This window comes from Pipra filicauda, unplaced genomic scaffold (genome assembly GCF_003945595.2).
Source record: "Pipra filicauda isolate LSUMZ 115617 unplaced genomic scaffold, ASM394559v2 scaffold194_size2289513_pilon, whole genome shotgun sequence".
NCBI classification, from domain to species: Eukaryota; Metazoa; Chordata; class Aves; order Passeriformes; family Pipridae; genus Pipra; species Pipra filicauda.
Window position 1 is genome coordinate 606736 of NW_024104303.1, and position 12641 is coordinate 619376.

The window sequence follows — 12641 nt, forward strand, 5'->3', positions numbered from 1 at the left end:
CCTCTCCTCTTCTCTTCTCTTCCTCTCCTCTTCCCTTCTCTTCCCTTCTCTTCCCTTTTCTTTCTTTTCTTAGCTGTCATCAGAAGGCAATTGTAAAGACATAATTAAGAAGAAGTTTCAGAAATATGTTTTCTTAATTTCATCAGTACTTATTGAGTGACTGTTAGTTTTATTGAGTGTTGCATTGGGCTGTTATTATTCTTTCTAAACCAACACAAACCAGAAAACTAAGAAACAGCAAGTCCAATTTTTCTAATTGTCAAAAGAAAAAAAATCTAGTGTCACAGAACTTGGCAGGTCTGTAAAAGAAAAAAAAAAAGAAAAAAGAAAACTATATTTATTGCCCCATTTAAATAGATCTGTTAGTGTATAAAATCATTTATGCAAAATACCTACTGTATGCAACAAAACTGTAGTTCATAGTAGAGAACTAACATATCTCCTGGTAAATTTTCTGTAAACTTCTATGATACAGTTTTACTGTTTGCTTATTCACTCTGCATTAACTCATTGCAAAAAGCAACACATTTAAAGTCCATTTAGTAGGGTAAGATACACTAAAACCAACTTTTATTTTATTGTTACAGAAGATAAAAGCGTATAGAAGGTGAAAATATTTCCTTGGAATATATTGCCTTTAAGCAAATCAGTCATCCAAATACATGTTCTTTGTATCTACCTGGATCTAACCCTACTCAGAGGTGTATTTGGAAGTGTAATTTCCTGATCCTGTTCCTGCTTGCAGTCAGCTGATAAAATGCCTTTTTCATCAGTGATTATGGGTTACATTTGCAGACAGGAGTATTATATGTGTCCTGCAAACATCACCATACAAATTCAGGAAGAATCAAATAGGATTATTGTCAGGCTGTCCTTAGCTTCAAAATAACTATCCTGAAGCCAAAGAGATTGTCTGAGAGATTAATTTAATCTTGTGCATCATGATAATTGAGATTCATTCAAGTAGAAGTTGTCCTGAAACCTAACAAAAAAAAAATACTCAAATGATCAATATACCCACTGGATAGCAATTACTAGTGTGTTGGGGGGTTTTTTCAGTCAGGTTGTAGAGACAGGGGCAACTAAAGAAGCATAGCAATTTTTTTTAGTGGCTTTGAAGAATCCAGTTTCTAAATGAGTACTCAGGGCGTGGTTCTAACTAAAAATTCCAGGGAAAAAAAGAAGTTTTGTAGATGACTTTACTGCTACAGTTCTGGTTTCAGCCTTCCTATCCTGGTCCATTAGCTGTCTAAATATAGATCAATTCTGCAGCACGGGATCATAGGCCTCATGATCTCTGCTATTCCATAAAAAACAGCCTCTTTTGTCACCAGGATACAAAGAGCTTTGTTCACAATATAATTACTTGTCAATTGTTGAAACCTTTGTGAAGAAAGCAGCAAGAAAAAGCTGCAGAATTCATAGCCATTTGTGCTTTGAAGAACAAGCCTTTTTCTTCTTCATCTGCTTATTCTGCAGTTCTGATTTGAGCTACGAAAAAACTGTGAACTGGCTCCATTGGTACATCACTGGGCCTCTCTGTGTATATATGGGATACATATGGGATTCCCTGTAGCTGTGTCTTGCTTTTCTGTTGCCGAATGTAGAAAGGAGAAAGGAATGTCCCAGTGATGCTTGTGTCAGCTTAGCAGAGCCTTCTAGTCTTAAACCTGAGATCAGAAGGGCTGTTTGTGTATTCTCTTCCTGCCCAACACTGTGTATTTATTCACAGGATTGTTGCACATATACTAAGTTCCTTAACTATAAAAATGTGGCTAAGGCTGTGCACTTTTCTTTTTCTTTAGGTGCAGTGTTTGAAGACATGAGTGGCTACCTGTGGAGGGTTGTTTTCTCTAAGTCAGTAAGCTGGGCAAGTGAATTTGGCATAGGGTCCACTGCTGGCACCTCCTTGCTGTTGGCCACTTGGTCAGGTCTTCCAAGTGGCTGATTGGTGCTTGGAAAAAAAGCCTACCTGGGGTGGGTATCCCTGCCTGTCAGGAGGCAATACTTTAACCACTTGTCTGCTGGCACACTGGTATATACATCTTAAACCCTCACTGTTTAAAACAGTTGTCAAAGGGTTAAAACAAGCTGTTTCCCCACCATCCTTAGGCTTGCTTACTGGCAGTAGGAGGAGCTGAGGAGGGGGAATGTCAAGCCATGCTTTGCTTCAGTTTGGGGAACTGGAGGTGAGGGTGGGGCACAGACACTGAAGGAGGATTCAAGTGTTTAATGCAACCCTGGTTTTAGTGAAGGTCATTATTGCATTTATTATTATTTCTAGTGTTTTTATAGAATACTATTATTTGTACTATATACTCATGTCACTTCTCCCACTTTCCCATCAGCTTTTGTACAAGACAGACCCCTGGCTTCTATTAAATACTGGTACAAAGGCAATGTCAGTTTGGAGGCTTTTTGCCTTTTGTTTTGCCAGTTCTATATTTGACTGATATAAGCACAGAAACACAGTTTTCTTAGAAGAGTGTAATTATCTATTGGGAACTCATTCTTCTTGTAATCCATTCAGATTCAATCATCTCCCCACAGGTAGGTATGTCACGTTAAAAAGATTTCTTCAGCTACTCATTCATGCTGTAATGAGCTACTCGTTCATGCGGATTTTTTCCATTCTTTTCCTGCTGCATTTAAAGGTGAGCTGAGGAATAGAAATTAAAATAGTTAGATAAAGATTTATGTGGTGAAACTGTCTGAGATGCATGTTGGAGCATTATGGAGGGGAGAGAACAAGACATCCATCAGTGATAAGGATTGATTACCCTTTTAGGACTGTGTTGCTTTTTTCCTTTCATCTGTGAAATCATCTTGGTACTCCCTGAAAAATATTCAGGAAGTCATCCTTCCAGGAAATCATAAATACTAACAAAACAGATAAATTTCTAGTGCTTACAAAATGACTTGTTAACATTAACTTCAGCAAATAAGTAAATACTTCAAGGACTTGACAAAGAATAGCAAAAGTTTTTCTTTGCATTCCTTAGAAGTTAGTTCTGTGTTAAATTCTCCTCAGTTGCTGGTCTTGGGCATATTCAGCACATAGAACGGGTCCAGATGTCTGTTTTGAATTTTGGATTTGAAAAACTGCATTTACTTCTGCCTGTATTTTTTGAGGTAAGTGTGTAATCCAAAATTGAGAGCAGGAAAAGTCTGAATGCAGCAATTGTTGCCTAAAATCTGAGAAATAATTCTCTGGACAATTTTGAGTATAGAAAATCAAAAAGCAGTTCTTTAATTGAGGCACCATAGGTGCACAAAATATATCACACCCCCACACAGTATAGGCCTTTACAATTTTATAATACCATCTAATTACAATATCTGGACATTACCTCACTGGTTACACCCATCCCCAAAACTGTCCCTCCCATTGGACCACCCTTGCCACACCTCCCGAATTTGAGTCAGTGGTCTCAAAACAACCACCCCTTCCTCCCAGCCCTCATACTCTTCGTCATCTGTGTCCTCCTTGCAACAGCTTCAAGGCCTCTGAGTAGTTTTGACTGGTTATATCAAGTGGTGTGACTCTGTTATGTCTTTTTCTGTGTACATTTCTACAGATAAGGTGTTTTTCACCTTGCTGAAATCTTGACAAGAATGTTAAACAGCATTTTAGGAATCTGATACAAAGGTATTTAGCAAACTGAAAGTACTAGTGAGTTATACTACAATTTTATATAATATAGATTTTAAGGCATAACAATACAGAAGCATACTCTGGAGTGTCTGGTAATTAATTTTCAAGAGGAAGTGCATTGGCTATCAAAAGCTCTGATATGGAGAGTTTCTCCTAACAGTGGGTTGGGTGTTTGGTCAGCACAGAAAGACTTCGAAAGTTTTAAATATCTTTTCAGATGTTTGTGTGTGCCTGTCTGTGTCTCTCTGTTTGATTTTCTGGTTCCCTTGTCTGTCTGTCATTTGTATTTCATTTAATATCCAGCTGAGATTGGGTATCATAACACCTTAAGCCAAAGAGTCAGCAGTTCGAGTCTTGCTGCCTTCTCAGAAGAGTCAGTCCACAGATAGTTGTCATTTCCCATGTTTGAGAGTACCCTTATGTGCTTTTTATTGAAAATTGGTAGTCAAGAACATACCTGTACACTTGTCACAATTTAAAATGAACAGTGAAGTTTCAAAGAAGCACAAAATCAGGAGGACTCAGGAAACACTGAAGAAGGTTCAGCTTTGAGTTTGTTTTAAAGACAGTGTTTTAAAGACAGCTGTTGCTGTGCACCACCAGAATAATTAAGGAGCCAGATCTCTGTGGAGGTTTGAGGGGGACTTTTCCACTAAGTGCAGTGGGAGTGTGTTAAGGTCCCTGATGCCTGTCAGAATCCATGAGAGATATTCCAGCAGGCTTTGTGAAGAGTGGGTGATTAATTTTTAAAGGTAAGTCTCTCAGAGGGGGCAGAGTTTGGCAAGTAGGAGCAGTTTGCTCAGGCTCAGCAGTAGGCTCTGCAGCACACAGCATGCCTCGTGCTGCCATCCAGCCAAGGCTGGACATGGGGGTATGACCCTTCCTCTCATTCTCACCAGCATTTTGAGTGAAGCTTTTTCTTCACCAGTGTCATAATCATATCAGTCTCTTTGAGAAACCATTTCCTGTTTGTTTTTCTTCTCTATTTTAAATTCCTCTAAGAAAATAACAAGTGGAAGTAGGTCACTCTCACAAAGCTTGTACTGATTTACTATCACAAGTATCATGGGCTTTTTTTTTTTCTTTAAATCTCATATAGTTCACTGTCATTGGCTGAAATCACTAAAAGCTCAAGCACATATATGGAGGAATGCCATGCGACTGTGCTTCTGTGTCCTTCATTTACCAGTAACAATATAGGTCAATAAAGAAAATGTTTCTGTACGTCAGAGATGTTGATATTTTGTAAGTGTTAATGTATTTCTGACTTTGCAGCTTTGGTGAGCATTTCCAAAACAGTAGCCAAGTAGCTGTTGGGACAGAAGGCCTGCTAGGTAGAAGCAGGGGGAAACTTGCAGGACCATTTGCAGCAGTGTTCTCCTGATAGGGTGGGGAACTAGGATTTAGGGAGAAGACTGTGGATGTAACTGTATAACCAGACAAAAATCCAGAAATTAAGGGAGAGAGAGACTTGGAGATAATTTGTATTACTATACAAAATAAATTTTGCCTCTTCAAAAACATTAGGAATGGCATGATAGGTTCCTGCTTCATGACTCCCCTGGCAAACTGGTTTAAAGCCATCTAGTTTACATCTTATGCATAGGTCATCTAGGCTCCTACTCTTTCCTTTTCCTGGAGACATTCTTCCATATCTAAACTACTGCCTCTGATGCTGTTGTGGTTTGCCTCCCACTGTACCTAAAGGAGTATGGCCCAGGTTGTAATGACTCTGATACAGTCTGCATTACTCCCGGTACTGCTTTTCTAACAGGATAAGATGCTACTGCCTGACTGCAAATAGCTGTTCAGCAGCAGTTGCAGAAAGAAGTTGTAGTGTTTTACCTCGCAAATCTATCAGCTGTAGTCATAGGTAGTACACTATGGACATGCAGACACTGAGTATGTGTAAATTTAGGGGCCTGCAAAGATAAAAAATGCCTCAAAAATTAATTATCACCTAATTTATCTTCAGGTAAGGGAAAAAAAAAGGAATAATTTAAAATCTGTGAAGAGTACACAGACTGTGGCAATGAATACTTCATGAGTGTATTTCACCTCCTGTCTACTTGCAGCAGATATTGCTGAGGAAGGTGCTGCACAGTCCCTGAAATGCGTGTGCCTCCTCAGCCTGTAACAAAAACCCTGGCACCACCCTGCAGAGGCAGCTCTGAGCGCAGACCACTGGGCAGCACCGAGCATCCTCCACTGGGGAAACCAGCTTTGAAAACGGTGTCAGGCCCTGTCAGTAGAGCTTCTGCGTGGTGTCAAACCACATCAGAGCTTATGGTCACTGCCCTGGCCTGCCCTGCCCTTCCCGGGAAGACTTTCCTGATGGTTTCACATCAAACTGAGTCCTGATGGATTTTAGCTTCTAGACGCGCCTACAATGGTAGTTGTCATGGTGTGGATGCAGTAGTGTATTGTATGTTGCCCTTCATTATTTCCTAGCATAGTTGCTTTTTCTGATCTCCCAAACAAAGAAGACAGGGAGGCATTTTGTATCTGCTTGTGTATAAAACAATAGGAAGTTGTCCAACACTGTCTGAGTTGTAGTAAGTTCTGCATTTGGTGTTCGTTGTTCTGAAGAAATAAGACTAAGTACAGCTGTTTGAAAGAAAAACAAAACAACCCAGCCTCCCTCTCCTGAACATTTAAGGGCAAAAGGAGACAGATTTTTCCATGAACAAGTCACAACAAATTACAAATTACATTCAACAAATTACATTCAACAAATTACAGGAGAAGTAACTACTGATTCAGCTTGCTGTGGAGATCACACATTACTGTATAAATTACTGTACTAATTACCATTGTCTTAATAACAAATGACAACATTCCATTCTGTTATATGTAAATAGCAAATAATGCAAGATGAATTTACAAGAAAGAAAAACTAGTTAAAGGTCTGGAAGCGTGAAGGGGGGTGGGGGGTGGGGAGGAATCCTACAATTCTCTGTAAGATTTTAGGTGGAGAAATAATCTGCTAAACACAGGGTAAGATACAGTTACAACATTGTCACAAAGCTGTTTGTGTTAGATCTTATATATCTTATAACAAATTACTCAAGCAATCTAAGAAATTTTCAGGCTTTGTAACTCTAAATAGGTTTTCCGAGGGAAATGCTGTGTGGTTGGATTTTTGTGGATGGCTGTTGGTCAGACATCTCATAATGTCTTTCCAGAAAAATCTGCTGGCAAATATGAAGTTTTATAGAATGGAGCAGCCAGTTATCAGAGAGTTTGTATCAGAGTGCCTGTAAATCAGATCAAATAAAATTCTATGTGGATCCTAAACCCCAGTTCCTAATGGAATCAGTGAATGATTCAAGACCCCATCCTAGAGATGAAAGCCACAGTTCTGATCAAGTCCTCAAGAAGATTTGTGTACATGTGCCCTTTTGTCCATGTGTAGGCAGAAATAACTAGACAAAGAAGGTATATCTAGGATTCATGTTGGCAACAGGTTCAATGAGAATGCTTGGAATCCTTATTCTTATATTAAATTAAAGGGTTTCTGGCATTTGCAGGTGATTTATTTCTTTAGTGGGGGGGGTGCAGCACCTTTTACCTGACATGGCTAGGGATTTATTAGGTTATTAAAGCTATATGCTAATTGCCAGTTATGTTCATTTTCCTTGAAAGTGACAGAGAGAGGCAGAACCATGGTGGCATATAAAACCACTTGGATTTGCAGAGATGCAGAAATACTGACAGAGAAGAGACCTGTGCACACTTTGTCACAAATGCCATTTGCTTTTTTATTTCTCCTTCTCATTTTACAGAAAGAGATGACAACCAGGATGTGTCACTAAAAACTACCTACTGAAGAAAAGTAAAGTCCAATTTCCTTCCTGCTGCAGAGTTCAAGAATGTGACAGCCCTCACGGACTGAGCCTGCTTGTTAATCCCTGAAAGTTGGGAACCACAGTTACTTGCTTCCTTCCACTGTCAGTGTTCTTAACCCTGAAGATGCTGCTAAGACCCTCATCTGAGCAACATAGATTACTGAGAAAAAGAATAGTCATATTAGTTCTAGCTCCTTTATTAGGATTAAGAACCTCTTCAGCCACAAACAATGGCAGTGCTCCTGCTGCTAAAGCTTTATTGAAATTTAGGTCCCTGGGCTGGCCTCTAGATTCGTGGTTTTCAAATGAAACTGTATGGTTAGCTGCAATCTTACTTTCTTTTTCTTTTGTTTCTTGGTATGTGCTTTCTTTCCTAACTGCAGCAGACTATTAAGAGATTCTGGAACCGAAGAAGACTTAGCCTTTAATGCCCCCCACCCTGCACCAGGCCACCCAAGGCTTGGCCCCCATTCCCAAATGCCAGTGAGCCTTGTGTTTCCAGGAAGACAGCCATGTCCCTCAGCTGATCAGTCAGTTTGTTTCATTGTGACTCCTAATTGAATGACAATGGGAGGGTTTTGATCTCAATTACATGAGCAGGAATCCAGATGTAGCTATGCAGTGCTGAGGTATTTTCTTTCAATTTAAGCTGTGACTGACAGCAAATCTGCTCAGTATCTCTGCTGTAGTCAGCATTTTCCTGAAGTACTCTATGAATACAGCAATCTGTCATGTAATTTCATAGCCTTCTGTTCCCTTAGAAAAAGGATCCTTCTCAGTCACCCTAAGGTTTCATCTTTTCAGAGAAAAAGAAATTTAATTTTTGTAACTTGGCGGAAGATACAGTAAAGGTGAGTAGTATAAAGGGTAGAGCAGGGGGGAATAATTGAAGGTTTCTGTTGCATCTAAACAGTGTCCAGCAGTGTGACTTCCTTTCCATACTGGACTAACATAAATTTTTTTTCCAGAACTCAATCCAACTTAATTAATACATGTATGGACAGCCTGGAAGGATCTGTTGCAGTAAATCAAGTCTTCTATGCCAAATAGAGGAGGCTTTCTTCTGAAAAAAAGAGTGATATTTAACAGAGGGATCACAAGAGAGAGACTATTGAATAAATGTGAATCCAGTGGAACACATCTACATATTTTGTGCCTTGTAAGGAATTTTGCACACTTGTGTTATTGTGAAAGATTACTTTTCCTGAGTAAGTGCTGAACCCTGTTGCTGCCTTCTTCTCAACCGAGTTAGATATGTTTACATCTTCTGAGACAGCATCAGAAGAAAATCTCGTGGAGTATCCAGTGATGAAACAGAGGGGTAGCAGACACTAAAGAATAACAGCAAACCTTTTCTAGCTTGTGTTGTAGCACATTCTGATTTACTTGCCTGCTTGCTTAAATCTGGGCTTGTAAGTATAAGTGATCACATCCTTGCTGGGGAAAAGTGCTTTTGTCTGTGAACATTTAGTGTGGCTATGGTGGAGGCTTTTCTGCATCTTTAGAATTATGCAAAAGACTTTATCCTTTGGTTTCAAGGGGATGGACCTAAGTGTTCCTACCTCCTTTGGTGGTCTTCGCAATCAGGTTAATTCTTTGGGGATTAGAATGTGCACACAGATAATTTCTGGTCTGCTGGCACTTTTGCAGGTTATAACTAGTTTGTGGAATTCATTGCCACAGCTACTGCTGAGCTTAGTTGCCTCATTTTAAAGAAGATGAAAAATGTTCCATCTTTGGAAGATAGCATGTGGTTCATGTAGATGACAACTGCCTGGAATTACAACTTCAGTTGCATGTGAAAGGGTTTTTTGAACTCCTCCAAAGTGCCTGGACTGTGATACTGCTTGACATGGAACTGTAGCTGATACAGTGCTCTTGAATTTTGCTTCGGTCAGCTGCTGTCTGGTGTTCTTCTGGCTGGACAGCACGATATTTGAAAGATTAACATGAAGAGACAAACGTGTGGAATTGAAAAACATGGTATTTTATGTATAATTTATGCACAATTTATTCTTCGTTTTATTACACTACTTACTATATGCTGGTTTGAGTCTGTTCACTGTAGCTCAGTCTGAAGATTAAGCAGAATTACATTCCTGGTGAATGCATTAATTTTGTGAATGCAAAACTTATCTGTTGGAGTGTTTTCCTTTTTTTTTCTTAAACTATTTTCTTTTTTTGTACAGCACACTGTATGAGGCAAAGGAGGGAAATGCATAATTGAACCCTAGAGGATTTGTGTTTGACATGATCGAAATTCCTGTGTTGGGAAAACCCCATTATAACACAGGAGCTGAACCAGGTGCAAAGGAGTGCAAAGTGTACTGGTTTTGCTTGCTTATTCTACTGGGAAGAACAGAGAGTTTGATTCCTCCAAATGGCAGGGTTTGGCCTTTAACTGAGTATCTCCCAACAGGTACTCTTGCTTCCACAGCAGAGGTATTCAGCCACCTCCTGGCCATCTCGTGCCATGGGCCATTTCCCCCAGTAGTTGATAACCCAATAAGAATAATGTCTGGACTGTGGCATCACTACCTAAAAGTGTCATATTACTCCTTCCCATAGAGGAGAGGGGGCAGCATTCTCTTGGATATTGTGATCCCAGCTTCATCAGTAATTTGCTCAGGACCACAAACAGACAGAATTGTGTTTTGGTTGTTATTAGTCTTTCTACCAGATCTTATCATTTACGTATTTTCCTAATAGTCCCAGCATTCCATATGTTTCTAGGATTGGGGAAGGCAGAGGAGAGAGGGGAGAAAGAGGTTATTATTTGGATTTGTTGTTTGTTGTAGTTTTTTGATCATCTTTCTTGTTCTTCAACCGGGTTTTGTTCTTCTTGCCTAAAAAGGTTTTTTTTGGTACTTACCTTTAGAGTTGCTGTTAGTGTTAAGGTTTAAGGCACTATAAGAAGGAGACCACTGAGACCACACTCAGCATTACTTCAGAGTGCGAAAGGTTCCTATGATATCAAAATTGCCTTCAGTGGTTAAAGACATTTAAGCTTTCTTTGATTGTCTCTGTGGTAAGAGATTTTGTAATGAACTTCTGCTTTGTGTGAACATAGATTAGTGTCACCATAGTGGCGAATGTAACATGAAAAAAATCTTAACCTCCCTTAGGTTTTATGAAGGATGGAGTCCCAGGGTCTATCAAAGAGTGTGGGGTGAAACTAATGCTTTCTATCTGATTGGATAGAAGTTGGGGACTTATGAAACTTAATGAGTTTTCTCGAAGAACTCAAGCTCTAAGCACCTGACAAGGTGTTTGTTTGATTCTCTTGACCAGTGGATTCAATAAGAACAAGGCAAGGAAAGAGGAGAAAACAGTTAATTTGTAACTCTACAGGGACCTACAGACAAGGGCTCAAGATGTGCAGAAACGTAATGGGTAAACGTTGTCCCCAGCAATCACAAATTCCAGATCTGGGCAAAGGATACAGAGATACAGGATACAGAGAATGGTACCCTTTGTAATCAAGAGGCCATTATTACCAAGTCCCTATTAACAGCAGGCTAAAAGGGTATTTTAGCACTTTTGTACTTCATGCTGAATAAATTACACATTTTGGATCCCTCTCACAAAAAGCAATTCCTTCCTGTTGCTTTTTCCCTTTTCTGCTTGTTCTTGAGGTCTCAGGACCAGCCTTCTGCCTTTCAGTGTTCCTTTTTTCTTCCCCAAGGACAATGCTGTTACAAAAAGTACGTTTCTCACCTCTCTCTGTGCCTCCAGAAGGGTTACCTCTCATTTGTGCCCTCTGAAGAGAGAGGACTGGCTGTGCATTGTCTCTTCAGAAAACCAGAAGCAAAAGAGCAGGAGGTACCTGCAAGAGCAGCAAAACAGAAGGCACTACATATAAAATAGAAATATGCTTGCTGTGATATGCTCTATGGGCTTTAGAAAGGGGATAACACTGGGGAACCCAGTATAGACAAGTGGTCAGTATTTAGACATTTTTTCGTATATGTTGTAAGAAATTTTTAATAAAAGACACTTTTAATAAAAGACACAATAAAATAATTATGGAGACTATTCCAAGGGCAAAACAAGCCAAATCGACACTAAGAACCTGGTGGTGGTATACATTTAAATCTAAAATGATCAAAAGTTAGTTTTTTATGTGTTTTATGCTAAATAGACAGTGATTTCCAAGGTTTAGCCAAATAAGTTAAAGCTCTTAAAGTTTCTTTTCTGTGTTTTAATAAGTTTTCCTGTTTTAAATGCAGATGTAATTAATATAATTAAAAGTTATAATGATATTCTCCCAGAGAAAAGAAATAAATTACTTGTCTAGTCTGATACTTGTGTCTGTGTATGTACCTGCACACACTGATAGATAGATAGATAAATAGATATGTACATAAATGTGTGTGTGTGTGTGTGTGTTTGAGTGGGCATATGGATGTGGAAGTATCAGCATATGCATATGTACCCTCCCTGCTCTTCCCCACACAATAGATTTCTTACTTTTGTTAATATTTAAGGGGGATGCATCTTTCTAAAAAAATAAGTAGTTGATTCCTTTTTCTCCTCCCTTCATCAGCGCTGTTTGGTGTGTTAATATTTTTTTAATGATGTCATGTGTGTCTTAGGCTCTTTTAGTTCTGTTTGTTACTAAACAATGGTTGAATTGTGTGGGAGGAGAGACTAACTGTTATAGTCACTGAAAGAAAAGGAAAGTTTACTTTTCAACCCAATCATAGGGGATGAAGCAATGGAATACAAATATGAATAAAATAAACATATTCTGGCAGAAGTGTTATGAAGTTGTTTGGGATCTAACTCTTCAGGAAGAAAAATGTGTTTGGTTTTCATACCACAGGGTAGAATTCCCTGACAGGCTTACAGAACTCGGAGATGAGTGAGATCCATCACTGCCAACTCACCAACTTGCTCACAGCCCTCCTGTCATCAGTGTGACACCAAAAAAATGGACCAAATGTTATGCTAATGAAGACTGGCCAGCCTCTTACCAACACCAGTCAGACTAGGCATGTGGGTAGCCTTTCTTTAGCTGAGCTGGTCTGCTTGTTCTTGTTGGTCACATCTTTGAACTTGGATAACTCGTGGGTTTCATCGTGTTCTTCAGCTGATTCCTGATGGGACACTCCAAGACAGGAGGGATGTGTAAGTAG

The 12641-nt window shown here is 39.3% G+C and overlaps 1 protein-coding gene across 8 annotated transcripts in view; it reads left to right on the top strand.

The window, feature by feature from the left end:
• MOB3B (MOB kinase activator 3B) overlaps positions 1 to 11759 on the top strand; it is a 92189-nt gene extending 80430 nt beyond the window's left edge. For 6 of the 8 annotated variants that reach the window (XM_039380409.1, XM_039380410.1, XM_027715092.2 and 3 more), the window contains one exon: positions 7441 to 11759. In XM_039380409.1, the coding sequence (XP_039236343.1) occupies positions 7441 to 7470 (30 nt within the window). In that variant the 3' untranslated portion in view covers positions 7471 to 11759. The remainder of the gene's footprint in view (positions 1 to 7440) is intronic. The other 2 variants (XR_005563229.1, XR_003539625.2) reach the window with 2 other exon arrangements.
• Positions 11760 to 12641: the final 882 nt, after the last annotated feature.